The sequence below is a fragment of the Homalodisca vitripennis genome, chromosome 4 (genome assembly GCF_021130785.1).
Source record: "Homalodisca vitripennis isolate AUS2020 chromosome 4, UT_GWSS_2.1, whole genome shotgun sequence".
Taxonomy (NCBI): Eukaryota; Metazoa; Arthropoda; class Insecta; order Hemiptera; family Cicadellidae; genus Homalodisca; species Homalodisca vitripennis.
This window is the reverse complement of record NC_060210.1, coordinates 42,031,967-42,052,451: the sequence shown is the minus strand read 5'-3', so window position 1 is coordinate 42,052,451 and position 20,485 is coordinate 42,031,967. Positions and strand designations below refer to the sequence as shown.

The 20,485-nt window shown below is 32.6% G+C and overlaps 1 protein-coding gene across 1 annotated transcript; it reads left to right on the top strand.

Moving 5' to 3' along the window:
* The first annotated feature begins 2,295 nt into the window (after window positions 1-2,295).
* Window positions 2,296-2,528, top strand: LOC124361428 (melanopsin-like). Its single transcript, XM_046815478.1, has one exon. It carries the CDS (start codon window positions 2,323-2,325, stop codon window positions 2,521-2,523), a length of 201 nt encoding a protein of 66 aa, XP_046671434.1. The 5' UTR covers window positions 2,296-2,322; the 3' UTR covers window positions 2,524-2,528.
* Window positions 2,529-20,485: the final 17,957 nt, after the last annotated feature.

The following is a 20,485-nucleotide window of genomic DNA, read 5'->3' as shown; positions in this document are numbered from 1 at the left end:
ATTGACATTATTTGGGAGAGTCTATTCCTAAAAGCAAGAGTTCTTAATCGTCTTAGCTTTCTATAAAATCAAGTTTTACTAATAGAATATCATCGACGCTTTAATTATTGTATTTCAGACCCGAAGAAAAAGGGCAGACTCTATGAATATTTATTATTTATACATCCTATATGCGAGTCAATCTATATATACAATATAAGTATATTTAAAATATTTCAATCTGGTATTGTATGTATATTATCAGACTAAGACTTGCTATTTTTTTATCAACCCTCAGACGAGAGCAACGTGTGCCTTGTGAGAACGAAAATAGGCCAACATACAATGAACGTTGCCTGTCCCAACCACTACATCACCTCGCTTGTCAATGTTGATGGCTCCTCTGTTACATAGTGTCAAGAACATTACTGGCCGTTTTGTTGCAGAATACATGTTGTTAAGAGATTGGCCCAGATAATATGAGTGTTACATCGACACTGCTTGTTTCTGCAAATACCTCATATCGTTTTTTAATGTTGGTCTCTCCTTTGTTACCTTCCGTCAAGAATAGTACTGCCTGTTTTGATACAAAATACATACCATTGCGAGAAAGACTGAGATGCAACGAGTATTATCGACAATGCCTGTTCCTACCAATATGTCACTTTACTTTTCAATGCTGACCGTTCCTCTGTTTCATCCTGCTAAAACCTTACTTGTAACACTCGTCTCAACTAGTCATGGTTTGGATCAATAATTGTTTGCAAACCTGTTTACTTATTTCAATTATGTTCAATATAATTTATCTGAACATAATTATTTGTATATAGAATGCACAGATTGAAACGCAGATATTGCACAAAACCCGTTTTTGAACGCTGATTTTTAATAGATAAGAAAATAAATTAAGCAAAATTGTTGAAATCATATCCTAGAAAAACCCTAACAAAATTTAAAATAAAATGTGCTTTCAATTAGAACACTTTATAATAAAAATATATATGGTTTAAAAGTTCTGTTAATTAGTACGTTTTATAAAACGGAAAGAATTCTTTGTTTAAAGTATGTTTTTGACGATAGTAGAATTGTGGAGGAAACTGGGCAATCAACATGAACACAACATACTCGTTGTGGCTCCTAATTCATGCGTGTCACAATATACTGATTAGCTTAACAATTATTGCAGTGTTGGGTTCTCATCCCCGTGAGGGAGGGATCACATTGCAGATCTCAAAACGTGTGTTACACTTGAATGAAAATTATACTGTGAAACAATATTATTTTGTTTGTATTTTTATAATTAATTTCGTTTATAATAATTGAGGTTGTTGGTAGGAGAAAATCTAAATAAAGTAATGCTATCACCATAAGTACGGGTCATTTCATGGGTTTTGATAAATTTCCAGTCATATTAAATTGTATTTGGACTTATAATTGTCTTTTCTTATTTGATGTTCTTAAAGAAGAATTGCGTAGCAAAACAAAAAACTATTACCCTTTATTTATAAGGATGAAAGAAAATACAGACTAACACACGGCCTTGGGTCAATAGAGCACTTCGCTTTACACACAGTTTACTAACTTCTCTAATTCTCACCTTTATACGCCTATCATATGCATCATTGTTCACGCTTTCATATTTATTTATTATGGCTTTTATTAGCGGAACATTTTAAAGTGGTGATTCTCCGTCATGATTGTCTTCCGGTCTTTGTGCGTATGGTCGCAGTTGTTAACGGCTACCCTACTACTCACGGCACCTTTACTGGACCGCTTCCTCTGTGCTTTTGTTTTGAAGAGACGTGTTCGGGCAACAGTGAAGCATGTTACACGAGGTGGCGTGACGTACTGATACCTTGATGTCATAAGTCATCTTAAATAGTAATTTCCAGATACCAAAACGTAATGTCTCATGGCTGCAACAACCGTTTTCTGCGCTACAATGCGCAGTAGTGGACCAATGAATTGTCAATTCTATTGCTTAGATCACTTTTAATGCTAAACCTGTGGATAAATCATCCTCCTCTGTCGGTGACATCCCGTTCCATATCATTAAATATTTATTTCTGTCTTTTCCTACTTATTTAATCTTCCTGCCAGTGTATAATCTATAAATAATTTTACTCTTTCATATTGAGAATTAAAGCTGGCAATAAAATAATTTTTTAATAAATCTTTATGATTTTTGTTTTCTTAATGGTAAAATCAATTTTAAAGTGTATTATCATTGACATTAAACTGTATAACACCATTTAGCCATTTAATAACCTTGACGTATTTATAAGTAATTATATCTTTCTATATTTAAAGGTATGTGTACTGACGTGGATCTGCTGTTTGGCTATGTCCGTGCCTCCACTGTTCGGCTGTTCACAGTATGTCCTCGAGGGCTTCCACACATCCTGCTCCTGGGACTATGTGACCAGGACACTCTCGAACAGAGCCTACTGCCTGTACCTGTTGACCCTCGGCTTCCTGGTGCCTGTGGACGTCATCCTCTACTGCTACGCTTGGCCACCATCTTGGCACACGGCCGTGGCATGAGTAGTGCTAATCCCCAATGGTGAGTCTGATTTGGTGAGAAAGTCTAATACCCAAACCAATATTAAGGGCTATAACCTGAGTTATTTAGTCAGCTAAGGTTGCATCCTCTCTTGATCTGAACCCAACTCCTACTATCTAAATATCTTAGCCCAACTGCTATTCACAAACACACTGTGTTAGTCTGTACGTCAATCTAAATATTTTGTTTCAGGGAGGAAATCAGAGAAGCTTTAGGCGAGAGGTATTTATACAAGCCTACGTGCAAGTAGTCCACCGTATCACAATACACAAACAAGTCCGCTATAGATACATACTTTGTGTGATTAAACAACAACAGTTGTCACAGAACGTTTGTTGTTTACATAACCGGCACGTAAAGAGAAGTTCCATAATCGAAAGCGAAGGTTTTCTCATATGATAGTACGAGTATTTACTGTAGGTACGGCTGTGTGTACAGCTGCGATCCTCTCCTGTGTGAATAATATTCTTATTATTCTTGTATAATTATGTCGACTAAGACAATATGCGTGTTAGCAGACAAACATTTCTATTACTGATTGCAGTACTAAAACCGATTATTTTTAACAAGCAATTATATTCTCTGTTACAGAATATGATTAAACATTCATGAAGTTTAAATGATATGTTAAATTATATGCATATCAAATATCGCAAAGGCAATAATCATGTGAATGATATCCGCAATATTGGCTTTTTGTAATTAGGATCCGTCACATACGTATGAATTAATTTTGTTTTGTTGACATTTATTTGATGAAACAAACTCTAACATAAGCAATTTAGGTTTTATTTACTGAAATTTAGTTTACAGTAATTACGTTTTGTTATATGTACGAAATCAAAATACGTTATCAATATATCCACACAGAAAGAGGTGTTATAACAAAATATTAAAAGTTATACAATTCGAATAAAATTTAGTGAACTTAGGTCAGGTTACTTATTGATCAAAATTTATTATCAATTATTGTACACTGTTGTTCAAGCTTTGATCTAAATCAGATTAGTTATCATCCAAGGCTTTTTATGAGATTCTTTTCCAATAGATTTAATACCATAACGTCTGATTCTTCCTCTTTTAATTTTGTATACATAACTATGCCATAACTGTTATAAATTTCCAACTGAATATAACTGAATTTCATTTTAATTCGCTGTGGATAGGCCTAAAATCGTGTCCATGAGAGAAATTAGGGGTTTCAAACCTAATGTCAAAATGTACTCCTAGTATGTCTTAACGTGATTTGCTTCCAAGGATTATTATCCATTTATTGTTGGAAATATGTAGCAATAGTGATGAAGTTTAATATTATAAAGCACATAAAATAACACAAAACACGATTGCGCGCAGTAATATATAAGCTACGCTGATGTATATATTCTGTGCTTTGAGAGATGATATTTATTTCCGCCGAATATGATATTGACTCTAGCAGAGCCCATTGTCGATAAACTGCTGCACTATGCTGAAAACAGTAACCCATACTGTCGAATTCTGGCTGAGGAACTTTGGGAATAGTTTCTTTCCCGTGACTCTGCTAGACAGGTCTAGCGGTGTCGAATTTCATCTCAAGGTCTGAGTGAGAATATGTGCAGTTTGCTGATATGAACTTTCCCTCCAAACGGAGAACCTAGAAACATGCATTTATTTTTGAGCTGTCATCTTTGGTGAAAGTAAAATGCAAGCTAGTAGTTAAGGCTCGTGAGTCTTTAATTAGACACCAGAGTACAAATCAAAACAGGCAATGATGGAAAAAGAAAGTTTCGAGCTGAGGAGTAAAAAAGAGTGTGGGGACCTCTACAGAAAAGAGATCCCGGGGATACATCTAAGAAAATGTAGCCTGGAAAATAAACGAGGAATCGTGTCCGGGGTTCTTCAAAGGGACATCTCTCAGTATCTATGAGCAGAATAGGATGATTGTAGTATGAGAATGAGAGGAGAAGGAAGAACATACAGAAGACAACAATATAATTACCATAATTTTTAGGTGATGAAACCTAATATATAAATATTAAAATAATATTTGGGACATTGGGAGAATAAGTTTAGTAGCTAATCAGAACCAATAACAGATTTCGACATGGCGCCGGTTTAAATTGCTGAAAATATTATTTTGGGTGTTTCAAAACATAAATAAATAATTGACGATTAATATATAATTATAACGCAGTTTCAAGCAACGTTATTCCTTGACTTTTGATAATTTAAGGTTTCTAGATGAGGGTTGTTAAAATATTTTATAAATACACAGCAACACTGAACCACTTTAAGTGAATGTATTTTTAAGTATAATTGTAGGCTGTTAGTAATTAAAATAAGTCGATAATTAAAAAATAGATTTATATGCTTATAACGAGTTTGGTCTTGCAATATAAAAGAGTTTCGAGTGTGCCATCGATGTGTGCAAGCTTAATGCCTAAACTAGTAATGAATCTCAAGTATGACATTAAGAGATAGCACTCACGTGTGAACTCTGTCGGAAGGATATTTTTTGTACTTTTCGTAAATAGACTAGAAACGGTTTGCAACAAGGTTATAAACTACATTATTAACTTTCGTGAGACTGAATTAATAAAAACTAAAAACTTAATCATCTACTTCAATACGTTTATTTGACTTTGCAATGTTTACTTGTTTTATAAAGTTTCATAATTATCGTAACGGAAAAAGACCTAAACTTCTCATACACAACAATTTCCAAAAGAGATTGTCCTACTTAGATCGGTTTGTATTAATCAGTTGATATTTTGTATTATATTTTCAAATGTTCTGTATAAAATATATTTTGTATTATTTTTGTCCATTTCATTTTTTCAGTGCTATACGAAAGAGAAAATTTTACAATATATATAACTTAATAAATCTATGATAAGCTTTAAATACAAAAGCAATAGTCGTGCGAATCATTTTCCCAGTACTCGTGTCTGTGTTCCACATTAATCCACAGAAGCGAGTGCGCTCCGCAGTCAGGTTTAATATCGATTATAGCTTGGAGTTTAGTTTTAAATTGGCACAGACTCCTTAATGTTAGTAAATCCTCTGTAATGCAAGGCTCGCCTGTTCTGAATCGAATTATGAAACTTTCTCAATTTAAAATCCTTGGCACACCTAATTCTTTAAAATTTCATGTTTAAATTTGAGATGAGTAATAGGGATTTTTATTTTGATAATATTTATAAATAACCGTTATATGACCGATAGTGTTTAGTTGTATCCTATTGTTCAAATTGACATTTAAAATATAAGGTTCATTGCCTTGTAGCAAAAGTTTTATTTTTAGAATTGATCAAGGAATAACATAAATTTAATTTAAAAATTTCCTTGATGCTATCTACTTAATGTGTTGTGTAAAACAATCACAACAAATGCTTGTAGAAAGGCATGCCTAATTTGCGCTTTAGTTCAAACATTGGTTTCATCTTACTTTTTACATCTTAATAATATACTGTAATTTTATTTAATCTTGACTATAACTTAAGTTAATGAAACATCATAAACATTTCAAACCTCAATTTTTTTAATCAACCTAGAACTTAGAATTATTATTATGGACTACTTAGAATTACAGCAAAAGAACAGATATAACGAAACATAAAGTTTTGAATGTAAGAAGTAATAAGATCCATGAGATTAACTATACAGGGTGGTCCTGGAGGAAAGGAAAACATGTTAATAAGTAAATTTAGACCTAAAAACACGAAAATATTTCATATGAACATATGTCTGGAAATGCTTCGTAAACGATATTAGGCTAGAGAAATATTTCGCCCTATTTACACTCCGACTACTAAATGAAACCGGACTGAAACCATTAGAACAGTAATTAAGACAAACATTCAATCGTTTCTTATGAATTTTTTCATGAAAAATTGAATAAACTAGGTCCGAGAACCGTAAGTTCCTTATTTTGTAAAATAAGTTCCTTTAAAGGCAAATCTTTACTGTCAAAAACTCCTTTTACTGTCGAGGGGCTATAATTAATTCAAACGTCTAACAAATTTCATAAAATTCATGACAAAATTGTAGAGAATTTATTTCTGGGAAAATTGATGTAAATAAAGTCAAAAGCAAACAAATTATAAATCCTCGGAGTGGAAATCTGGGCGAAATATTTCGCTAGCATTATGTCGTTAACGAACCAATTCCAGGCATATGTTTATATGAATTTTTTGTCTCGTTTATAGGTCTACAATCTCCTTTAGAATGTTTGTCTTTCCTCCGGGACCACCCTGTATATAAAATTAGCGATTACCCGCCATTTTATAAACATTTTATTGAAAAAGTTATGTAATAAGCATATTATTTTTAAAAGCGCATAATAAACTCCTGAAAGTATGCTAAGTCAAGTTATACTGATACTCAAGTAGTTAGTAGTAGTTAATATATTCAAGTTTACTGTTACACTTCAAAAGAATCGGATTTAAAGCTTAAAGAGGTATAGTTTCGAGGACACGATGAGTATCACAATGAAATACACCAACTTCTCTTCAACATTTCTGAGCTGTTTTACTGGCCTGAGGTAATTTTGACATCATAGTAGTATTCAGATCCTTGTATAAATTTCTCTGAAACATTAAATAATAAATTAAAGAATAGAACCAACAAGTTTAATAACAACTAAGCTATTCTAGGCCAGCATGACGTTTTGGTATGGAGGAGATATATTTATGGATTTGTTATTTCTGTCATAATCAAGAGGTTCAAAAGTAAAACAAAATTGTGCCTGGCTGTTATTTCTGGTTTTGCTCATTATATTTCAGATGTCATAGTATACTTTGCCTTGTTGTCACGAGAAAAAGTATACATATGTAGGTATAAAAATTCAACGAAAGCTAGAATTAGTATGCTCCGAACAATAGTGTGTACACAAATAGACCTCAAAAGTCTTATTCGGACAGAAAGAGCCTGTTCATAATTTAATAATTGTTATAGAATAAAAATATAGTTCTTCTAGATGCTGCAACCTCATTTCAACCTCAATGGAAGATTGATGCGTATATCATTACTTTAGTTAAACTTAAGTCTTGTCCCAAATTTCAACTTTTGGAGATATCGTGAAGTTGCAGAATTGGTGATGAGTGAGTGAGGGCTTTGCCTTTTTTTAAACAGATGATTATCCGTCAGTAGAAGATGGAACTGCATCAGAACGTAGGTTCATCCAGATTCATGACGAGATTGACAATTTTAGGACAAATGAGGATGTTGGGTTAGCTTGGTTTGGTTTGGTTTGGTTTGCGGTCAACCAATGAGGCTACGGGAATATGCGGCGTAGCCGTTACAGATGGTAAGAGATGGTTGGTGGGGTGGTCGTATTTGAACCGAATTATTAACGGATATTTGTTATGTTGTCAATTGCAAGAAGAGGAATGGAATAAAAACATTTACATAATTTTGTTGCATTATTTTATTTATTTAGATTGTTATGTTAGAATGTTAATATATGATCAAAATGTGCAGTGAAAGTGGACAATTGAAACACGACGCGGTGACGCCCGTGCAGTGGAAGTGGAAACCCAAGGTTGTACACCGACAGATGCCTCAAATAAAATACTTCTTCGGTGGGTATTTTGGGCAGTGCATTGCTTGTTGAAGATCATAGGTATTCATAAGATGGCAGTGGACGATTGTCACACGACACGGTGACGGTAACGTTCCGTGTTCATTTGGTGTAAAAGGTTCAAAATAGTTCTTCGTATCACTAAAATAATGTGGATATCCGGATTGTTTTCCCAAATCTGGCGTGTGTGAAAGGGGCCAAAAGTCCTGACACTTAGACTGTCCTCGCCTTCCCCGACCACACAGGATCATGCATACATATGTTTGTTCGTAAGTCATTAATAATTTTTGTAATATTTTAAAATTTTAGTTACACTTTTTACAAAAAGTTTCAGTGATTTCCAGGACCATCATGACAGTTATTTTTACACGAATAATTTAGAGTTACAGCATTACTGCGTGACTTCATTAAAAAAAGGAAAAAAATGCCAAACCAATAGTTAGGACACTTTATTTTTCAACTAAGGACGTATTTTTCTAAAACGTGTTATGTATTTGTGATATTGCTGGATTTGCTGGAATAGAACTTTAATAAGTTCATCCATTCATTTAGATTTTTAAAGCTAAAAACAATAATTATTATTTTGGCTGTTTAAATGCTAATATGTTATTTCTCCAGAAAGCTTCAACTGTTGTTAATATTATATGTTACAAGCAGCAACAAATGATTGTAGTAAAACATTAAAAAGGATAACACTTATTTCAATGTATAGACCATGCATCTTAAATAATGTGGTGATTCAAAAACGTGTGAACTGTTTCCATCATGGAACTTACGACAACGAAAGAACGAAAGTTCAGTTATTTATTAAATAATGATTGGCCGATAATACGACATAATTTGCAACAACCGTATTAACCTGTGAATGATTTGTTCTGAATAACAAACGTGTCTAAAAATAAAACATTTTTATCCATAACGTCAATGTAAGCTAGATTTAGTGAATAATTGATAAAGTAGTCTCTCTGTTCACAACAAAATTCTACGTTAGGCCATCAATATCCTCAAATATTTTGAATTTTACTCAATGTTTCGGGTTTGTATATGAAAAAACATGAATATTTCTGAAAACGATAACGTGAGTTTTATTTCAGTGTTCAATGTAAAATTATTAGGATTACTGAAAACTAAATTATATTATAAATAAGCTATAAGAATCCAGGATAAACATTTATTATGAAATACATATTTATTCAAATACAGCAGTGTTATTTTATTATTGCATATTTGTAAAAATATACATTAATGTATTTGTATTAAATAAATCGAATATAATACAGTCTTGTGAACATGACAACTGCCATGATTTGTAATGAATGTTTAATGAACTTCTTACGAAGATACTACTTACACTTGCTTTAGATAGACTAATTATCCGTCGCAACCAGTAGTAAGCTTGAAGAGACCGTTTGCATTTATCTTTTATATTATTACACGCATTCCATAATGAAACTGATTTTATAATAATTGGGCAATTGTAAACAATTTGACTTACATACTCGTTTACATATTTTCAACAGTTTGTCCGTTCAAAGTTTCATTAATGCTGTATTTCAATTATAACAAATTGTTTACGACACACAAGAATGGCCTTTGAATTATTATACTGCAGGTAATGTTGTTCATACAATACTTTAATACATTTTTAGTCTCTAGATGGTTGTCGTAGAAATTTTGAAAAGCTATAAGATATGAACATCTTCACTGCGACTCAAGTCATGTACTGACTGTAGGACAGGCGGGATAGTAGTGAACTGCATTCACTGTAGCCAGTGTGTTGAACTTTACAACTGATATGGGGTTTATAATGTTTTTAATATTTAATAATATCATGCCAAAATTTAAAGAGCCATCGTATCGTCAGTGCTTTAAAGATTAATATTTAAAACTATCAATCGATTTTAAATGACTACTTAAATTGGTCATTATTAGTGAATTGGTGTTTTGAATGTTTCTTCCACAACCCAATCACACTCCCTTTCATTTTATCCTCACCACTTCGTGAATAAACAGAGCAATCTAGCACAGGATAGCTCATGCACCATATCATAACAATGCATCGATCACAGTCTGATTAAACACGACTACTAAACGGGCTTCAATGATTTGTAATGCATTAAACCACTGCAATACTAAAGAAGAGTAATTATATTTGCGAATTTGATTCTGTTCCGAAAATAACTAAGCTTTTACACACCTTTTACTGCCATGGCCTTTTAAACCATTTACTGCCTTGTCATTAGAGAGGCTTGCACGTTTTTACATGGAATGTCTTTTTCTACTCTACAAAATCTGTCCTCTATATTTTTTGAATCTAGTACAAAATGTCTATTGTCCCCATTTCGTATTAAAATTTTTCTAACCCCACTAAGCGTTCTAAGTGCGTCAATGAGCATTTACAATTTGGAATTAAGATTGGAACAGACAAAATGTATGTTTTAGTTTGGTTTAGATTATTAAACAAAAACGTTAATTAAAGATCCTTGGAAGAATTGGATATAATTTTAAACTAGTTGCAGTCAAATATTACACTAATATTGGAGTTCCTAATGAAGCATTAATTTTTTGTGGCGTCAAATAATCTCCTAGACTAGTGAATTTTTGTGACGGATTGGGCGTCAAAGATCAGATATGTAGGTTTCTAGAGCATACGTTGCACCATATTGTAAAAATAGTCATTTTAATTTTAATAATAATCTGAAGATCAACGTACATAAATTATTCCTACGTCTACCAATATAACGAATAGTTATTTGCAGTTTATAATAACAGAGTAAGTACAATTGGTACATAGGTAATCGTATATACGTTTATTTTTATTAATAAATAAGTTGATGCAAATTAAAAAAGCATTACTACCGTCTTGTCACCTTCTGCGTTTAAAATGGTTCACTGCTTATTTGTAAATAATGATGTAGTAGTTACAACGACGAAATTATTTCCTTCGGCATAGTGATTAATTGTCAGTAAATATCGCGATTAAATTATTGGAGTGTATTTTTTTTAAATTACTAAACTGCTGCATAAATTCTTTGGTTAAAGTTTATTGTTGACAATCGATGGTTTGAAATGATAAAAGATATCGGACATTTGCCATCGTTATATGTTATAAAACCCATAACACTACGTTTCGAGGATTGAAATCAACCCTCTTTCTCCAGGGTATAAAATTCCAGGGTATTAAGATGTGTTTAATACTCGCAGCGAGCAGCAATAGATTATCACTTGTAAACATTGTTTCATGCATAATTTATATACGAACTGCTTCAAGTTCAAACAGGATTTAGGCTATTTCTCCAGATGCGTTTCACACTTCCTGTGGATGTTAATGATGTGAAATCACGACATTCCTGTTCAATTTCAAACGCCGATAATGTTTGTGTCTCAGAGTGCGTGTGCAGTCTCCAGCCCCCTCCAGCTCAGGAACTCTACGGAGACACTCGCAGCTCTCCCCTCAGAGGACCAGCAGCATTGAACTTAATGATCCTAACCTTAGGTAAAAATTGTGAAACACGCTTATTAAACATATACATCCCTACTTTGAAAGAAAAGTCATCCAGCTTAGTGAATCATATTCCTTTTTATTTATTGATCTTTTTAACACGTATTTTGCATACTTATGTTGAGAAAATAAACTAAATTGATTGCCTTTCACCAAACGTAAAGGCAAAACGATATCAGTCTATTCTGGGAGTATCCATTGTAAACGCCATTAATCTAATTCGAGAATAACAGTTTAATTTAATTCTAATGGTCAAAGTTTCATTTGGAATTAATCACTCTAACGTTATCAGTTTGATTAGTGAATAACCATTCTCTAATGTTATTACTTGTATATGGGATACGTTACTTATATTATATATCCAAATATTAGACTAATCGTTATTACGGATTCAGTTTGATTCGGGAATAACGATTGTAACGATCTCAGTCTAATTTGGAAGTAATCATTGGAAGGTTGCATATTTATTTCTACAAGCCTCAGTCTAATTTGGAAGTAATCATTAGAAGGTTGCATATTTATTTCTACAAGCCTCAGTCTAATTTTGAAGTAATCATTGGAAGGTTGCATATTTATTTCTACAAGCCTCAGTCTAATTTGGGAGTAATCATTCTAACGGTATGTGTTGAACTAAGGAATAACCAACCATTAGAATGGTCTCAGTTTATTTTGGGAGTAATCATTCTAACGGTATGTGTTGAACTAAGGAATAACCAACCATTAGAATGGTCTCAGTTTATTTTGGGTGTAATCATTCTAACGGTATGTGTTGAACTAAGGAATAACCAACCATTAGAATGGTCTCAGTTTATTTTGGGTGTAATCATTCTAACGGTATGTGTTGAACTAAGGAATAACCAACCATTAGAATGGTCTCAGTTTATTTTGGGTGTAATCATTCTAACGGTATGTGTTGAACTAAGGAATAACCAACCATTAGAATGGTCTCAGTTTATTTTGGGTGTAATCATTCTAACGGTATGTGTTGAACTAAGGAATAACCAACCATTAGAATGGTCTCAGTTTATTTTGGGTGTAATCATTCTAACGGTATGTGTTGAACTAAGGAATAACCAACCATTAGAATGGTCTCAGTTTATTTTGGGTGTAATCATTCTAACGGTATGTGTTGAACTAAGGAATAACCAACCATTAGAATGGTCTCAGTTTATTTTGGGTGTAATCATTCTAACGGTATGTGTTGAACTAAGGAATAACCAACCATTAGAATGGTCTCAGTTTATTTTGGGTGTAATCATTCTAACGGTATGTGTTGAACTAAGGAATAACCAACCATTAGAATGGTCTCAGTTTATTTTGGGAGTAATCATTCTAACGGTATGTGTTGAACTAAGGAATAACCAACCATTAGAATGGTCTCAGTTTATTTTGGGTGTAATCATGCTAACGGTATGTGTTGAACTAAGGAATAACCAACCATTAGAATGGTCTCAGTTTATTTTGGGTGTAATCATTCTAACGGTATGTGTTGAACTAAGGAATAACCAACCATTAGAATGGTCTCAGTTTATTTTGGGTGTAATCATTCTAACGGTATGTGTTGAACTAAGGAATAACCAACCATTAGAATGGTCTCAGTTTATTTTGGGTGTAATCATGCTAACGGTATGTGTTGAACTAAGGAATAACCAACCATTAGAATGGTCTCAGTTTATTTTGGGAGTAATCATTCTAACGGTATGTGTTGAACTAAGGAATAACCAACCATTAGAATGGTCTCAGTTTATTTTGGGAGTAATCATTCTAACGGTATGTGTTGAACTAAGGAATAACCAACCATTAGAATGGTCTCAGTTTATTTTGGGTGTAATCATTCTAACGGTATGTGTTGAACTAAGGAATAACCAACCATTAGAATGGTCTCAGTTTATTTTGGGTGTAATCATGCTAACGGTATGTGTTGAACTAAGGAATAACCAACCATTAGAATGGTCTCAGTTTATTTTGGGTGTAATCATTCTAACGGTATGTGTTGAACTAAGGAATAACCAACCATTAGAATGGTCTCAGTTTATTTTGGGTGTAATCATGCTAACGGTATGTGTTGAACTAAGGAATAACCAACCATTAGAATGGTCTCAGTTTATTTTGGGTGTAATCATTCTAACGGTATGTGTTGAACTAAGGAATAACCAACCATTAGAATGGTCTCAGTTTATTTTGGGAGTAATCATTCTAACGGTATGTGTTGAACTAAGGAATAACCAACCATTAGAATGGTCTCAGTTTATTTTGGGTGTAATCATGCTAACGGTATTAGTGTGATTGTCAAACGACTTTTATGGATATTCGTTGGGTTTTTTTTTGTCCCATATAAAGTATTTTTGAAATGATAAATCGGTATTTTGAACTGAAAGGAATTTTTCAAGAGTCTCGAAGCTAATTGGAGTACCTTCCAGATGCAGACAATCTTGTGTAGGAAGCGGTGATATATTTAGTTAAACTAAAATGACACGAGTCAACAAGTCTCATTAAAACCTCAGATGACAAGGAGGGACATTTCCACGGATTAATAGGATACCGGTATTTCAGTTCGTTAGGAATCACTCAAATCTCTTTGCAATCAGTGCTCTTTACATTCCTTTCTAAGAGTATAAGACTCGGCTGGCCGTTGAAAAGCATCCAGGTTAGACACACTCACAACTTGCACACTTACTTTTCATTCCATGTCGTCGTTAAAAGTGGATTACTCTGTGTAAAAATTATTTTATGTTTGAATAAGTCACCTAAATTTATTATATATATAATATATATATACTAGTATATATATAATGTTATTATATATATATATATATATATATATATATATATATATATATATATATATTATTTATGCAAAAAATCCTACTAACTGATTCCGTAAATCCGTGTTGGAATTATGATTACTTATTTAAGTTTAAAATATACTACGTGCAATTATTAAATATTAATTAAAGCAGTATATTAATTAAAATTAACTATGCAAGTTATTTAGTTAAATAATGCCAAATAAAGATGCTTTTATTAAACCTGATTGTGAAATGATGCAAGATGCATTTGTGCCATGGACTTAGTTTTTATAAAATAAACAAATATGCATTCATGATTATTAAACAAAAATATATGATTATGGTTACAAACATAAATCATTAAAGAGTACTAGGAATAAATGTATTACAAAAATTAACTTACGAAATGTTACAACTTTTCATACCTACAGTTTATGTCAATAATTCACTATTTCGTGATTTTAAGTCTAACGTCATCCTGGGCGCATGTGTGCGTACTGACCATAAACGTGTGGCGTTCCACGTTTATTTCACTTGTTAATGAGGTTAAGTACGAGTCTATTTTATAGATTTTAGTCTATTTATGATCGATTCTACAGATTTCTGCCAATTCCATGTATGAAAAATATTAGCATAATTCACCAATTTTGATCACCGGATTCAGACGCAAATCCAAGATTAGGAATGATAACATTTATTATATATTTATGTTATTCATTATATATTTATAATATGCTATCATAACTCTTTTGTGAGAAACCACACGCTATACTTCAATCTTTTGATTGTTGTGATGTAGCGAATTGTTTGTTCCAATAGCAATTCTTCTGGTTATTTCCTTAGTTTCTTAAATTGTGTCAAGCTTTATCATAAAAATACAACAATTCCGTAAATGGTAGATTTATGACGCAAGTACTCACTTGAAAACTTCTTTTTTTGAAGACCTTTTGAAAGAAGAAAAAGATATTATTCTGTTATTCTCCTTCCCAAAATAAAAACTTTTTATTCTTCTAATTTTACCTAAAAACCAAATTTATATATTAATAATTTTTTAAAGTAATATTTTTGTAGAAAATCTGCTTTTAGATAAGTAAAGGAGGTAAGATGTGCCAACTTATTGAACTGAACTTATCTTGGACTTTATTGACTTTATGAATTTGTAAAATTTGATTCTATTTGAAGAAACTCCTTTAATGATATGACGTTATTATTTATAATACTGTAATCACCGGCATACGTTTTATTTCTCCGGTTATGTTAGTACTCGCGGCATCTCACGCAATTTCGTAGGCTTTGAACGAGTATGAGCACTGCTGGTTCGAGTGAATTGTATATTCGACGCCAATGTTAAGAGTACCATCTTGGCTCGATGTAGAAAAGTATGTTAGAAAGCGTACATTTATGGCCACCTTTTGGTGCGAATCATATTGAATATCAATGTCAAAATACAAATAAACCCCAATTTATATAAAGATGAGCTTTGAAATCATTAATAAAATGTAACTGTGGGCAGTAATGAATTGCCAAAAGAAATACTTCCTGAGATGATTTAAGAAAAGTTTATGTTTATACAATTTAAGTATAGTGCAATGTTGCGGTTATTTATTTTATATTTTAAATTCAAGTTTGAATCAGATCTGTTAGACTCTTTCTTTTAATTTTATAAGATGGCAGCCTTCTGTTAAAATATCGATTTAAAATACTACTGAAGCTCTATCTCAACTATTTAGAATCATTTAGGAAAGAAATTTTGAGAAGTGCACAATAAGCAGCACGAATACGAGTGGACACGTAACTATCTAATTCTAACCTGATTCCAACCAGACCTACGATTGTTATATTTAATATCCCCTGAGTGAGCTCGTAGGCTATATCCCTATTAAATAAACATGTTCAATATGAATGTAATTTTTATTCACTATAAAAAAGGTTTTCTTATTAACAGTATCCATCCAATAAAATGATTTAATATGAAAGATTTTTACATCGATACTATGTTTTATTTTTCACAGTTTTTTTTTAAATATTTTTTCTATTGTGTGTAAAGGTGATTGTTTCGTAAACCACACATTTTTGGAAACCAAAATATATTGTGGTTTTATCTATTTAGTGTTATAGATTAACAACCATTAAATTGGAAAATTATTGCCATACGGTTTATCGCCATTATAACAAATATTGAATGAATAATGTGTTTCAAAACTAGTAATTTACAAGTAAGTACATTTCTAACATTGCAATTTATGCAATATTGCAGTTTCAAATTACTATGGAGAATTATTCTTAGAATTAAGAGAACTGTTTTACTGTATAGAGAAAATGTCTCAAAGTGAATAGATAGAGCCCTGCTCAGCAACTAATAAAATCCCTAATTATTCCTCTCCTACCCCAACATGCTCCAGGACTTAACTACTTTGTCATCGCTGGCTGACATGAGCCAAAGTTTGCAGCTGTCTGTAGCTCAGTGATTGCGTTCAGTTCAGTGAATACTTTCAGGCATTCATTGGCAACTTTCTTTTCTAGCGGATTATGAGTACTTGTACTTTTACCTCAATACTGTGAACAGAACCAGTCTGGTTGATGGCATTTCAGCGGAGATTTGTCGATGGCTGAACTACCTTTACGTACATTGATAAGTTTAACATGGTGTTGATACGACTTATTATATTATTTTAAATTTATTAGAATTACAAATGCATTTATTCATTTGTGCTTTACGAAAGCAAAATGCAATAACATAGGGTATTCATGTAAAAAGAGAAAACTTTATTTATTAAAAATAGGGCCTTGAAATTAATATTTATATATATATATATATATATATATATATATATATATATATATATATATATGCGGTTTGTATTAAGGGGAGTCCAACGTGAAAATATTTTTTTAAATATATTTTTTATTATTAAAATATAGTTTATGCTGAACATTTTGATACCGAAAACATTCATTTTTGAAATGTCTAATGTGGTAAAATAAATATTTTAAAACATGCTTGCGGACATTTTTACGTTTTGATCACAACACAGCGGATTCAAGAACTGCCGTAAGTGACAATAACGTTTATTTTTACATTTTTTATAGTCTATAAGTGAACAAATACAATATTAGGTATTTCTGTTGGTTGTGTTGGCAACGTTGAAAATGACAAACATTACACAATTTGTCATATGTTATGTTTTGTGGACAAATGTTATATTGTGCAAGTTCAGTTTTTCTGATTTGTGTTGGTTGTGATTTGTTGATTCATATTGTAATAAACTATGCCGAGACAAAAAAGTTGGTGTTCTAAACACAAGTTTACTGGTAACATACATACTAGAAAACTCAGTGTAGGCACAAATAGTTTATCTCAGCCTAATTCAACAGAGGCACATTCTAGGTTAGGCCTATCCAGTGAAAAATTGAATGTCCCTAGTGCTTCTAAAAAGAAACTTTCTACTAGTTTAGAAGAGAGTGATCAATCCAGTTCTTCTTTCAGCAATATAATATTGTCTTTAGACATATTTTCTTCTGTAATATCTCAATTTTCAGCTTGTAAACAATGTGGTTCTGATTTGATACTCATAGAGAATATCGGTAGTCGAAATGGACTCGCCTGTAAGCTGACATTGAAATGCAGTAGTATAAACTGTGCGTTCAGTGCTGATTTTTGGAATTCAGGTAAATGTAAGGAAACATTTGAGGTTAACTCTAGATTTTTCTACGGACTCCGCTGTATAGGGAAAGGTCCTGAAGCGGGGATAATGTTTTGTGGAATATTGAATTTACCCAGGCCTAGTACTAACGTAAGCAAGCCTACCTCTGAAGTTAGGGATGAGCTTCATGATGTAGCCGAAATTATGATGGAACAGGCTACAAGAGAGGCAATTGAAGAAAATTCTGAAGCAACAACACCTAGTGATATTGCAATAGCTTTTGATGGAACCTGACAAAAGCGGGAATTTGTCTCAAAAAACGGTGTGTGTACCGTTACTAGTGTTGACACCGGTAAAGTTTTAGATGTGGAAATTTTAAGTAAATATTGTAGTGGATGTAAAAGGAATGAAGGATCTTTAGAAAAGAAAAGTGCTCATGAACCCAACTGCTTGAAAAATTATGAAGGAACAAGTGGTGGGATGGAGACAATCGCCGCTGAATCCGTTTGTCGACGATCTGTAAACAACAGGGGTGTTCGCTACGTCAAATTCCTCGGAGATGGCGATAGTAAGGCATTCAATGCAGTGTTAGAAAGTAGGCCTTATGGTGATATGCCTGTAAAAAAATTAGAGTGCATAGGACACGTATCTAAGCGTATGGGTTGTCGCCTTCGAAAAGTAAAACAAAAGTTGGGCGGAACATTGCTATCTGACAAAAAATCAATAAAAGGTGTTGGAAGGCTGACTGATACCCTCATTTACAAGTTCCAGCAGTACTACGGTAATGCGATTAGGGGCAATGTCAATGATATAGACAATATGAGGAGAGCTGTTTGGGCAATTTACACACATAGCCTATCTACTGATGAAGAACCGAACCATATTCTTTGCCCAACAGGTCCTCAAACGTGGTGTAAATACAATAAATCTGTTCATGAAGGCAAAGACGGTAGAGATTACAAGCACAACCCTGTACCTAAAGCTGTGATGGAGGCTATCAGACCTGTATTCAAGGACTTAGTACACCCTGCTCTTCTAAAACGCTGCCTTCATGGCAAAACCCAAAACGTTACTGAAAGTTTTAATAATGTTGTGTGGAGTCGAGTGCCGAAAAATGTTTTTGTAGGGCGAAACACTCTTGAACTAGGAGTGTATGATGCCATACTAACTTTTAATGAGGGAAATATAGGTAGAAACAAAGTATTGGAAAAGTTAGGGATCACAGATTTAGGCAAGAACACATTGGAAGCACTCAAGATGGCTGATGCATCGCGTGTAAGGACAGCGGAACTAGCGGCTCAGTTGGCTACCAAGGAGGCTAGGATCAAAAGAAGGCAAAGATTGGCAAAAGAAGAGGTTGATAATCCTGACTACAGCCCTGGTGGATTAAAAAAAAACAATTGTAAAATAAGTCTACTTTATTTGACAATATATTAGTTTTTCTTCATTTTCCGAAATTCCAATTTTTTTGTACTTAGGTACGCATAAAAAAAAACTATTTAACATAATGTCATGAAACTTTTTCTAAACCTTTAGTACTATCTAATACACCTTTAGACGAAGAATCGTTATGATTGGGTCAAAATTGCGATAGGTAAAAATATATATATATATATATATATATATATATATATATATATATACATCATTATTTAAAAAGTAGTATTTCAGAAAAAAAAAATCATAGGTATGGTTGCTTTTTACTTTTTTCATTTGACTCTTAGTTGAAATGTACCTTAAAAATAGATGAAAAAATGTGCAAAATTTCATTTCTTTATGATTATTAGTTTTATAGCAATATGTCCCTAAAATAAGCCAATTTAGCATGGGCGGTATAGGGACGTTGGACTCTCCTTAAGTTGTCAAATAATTAAACATTAAGATTACCTAATAAACACTTCTTAAGTAATGTTACGTGAATGGTTTTGCATGCACTACATATTCAAGCTTTAACTGTGTGTTGTTCTTAATATAAACGTAATATTCCAATGGCCATTTGATATATTATGCCATCATATAATGTCAAATTTTACATAAAAACTAGGTCAGTCAGTAGTCATACATTGTACATACATACATACAATTAGTACAGTCAATATCCAGCGTCTGTATTTACAATCATGGACATAGAGTGATTGGCTGACCGTATTTCAGCGATATCATTTATCATCATTACGTATTACATTTAGAAATTCCGAATTTAGAAATTATGACATTGCATTTAACACAAACAAATAAAATGGTTTCATTTGACAATATTCCAGTATAATTTTAAACGTATATTTATTCATACCATATTATGAGAACATAATAGTATATTATGAGAACAAAACTCAGGAATATGAAAGAACAAACCACTCTTTAAACTGTTGATCACCTAATCAGATATCTTTTAGTGTATGCATGATGCGTGAAAATGACAATGGACACTTCATAGTAAACTCGTTG

What these genes read in the sequence shown, in the direction of transcription:
- LOC124361428 (XM_046815478.1), top strand. Translation starts at nt 2,323, where the DNA reads ATGTCCGTGCCTCCACTGTTCGGCTGTTCACAGTATGTCCTCGAGGGC.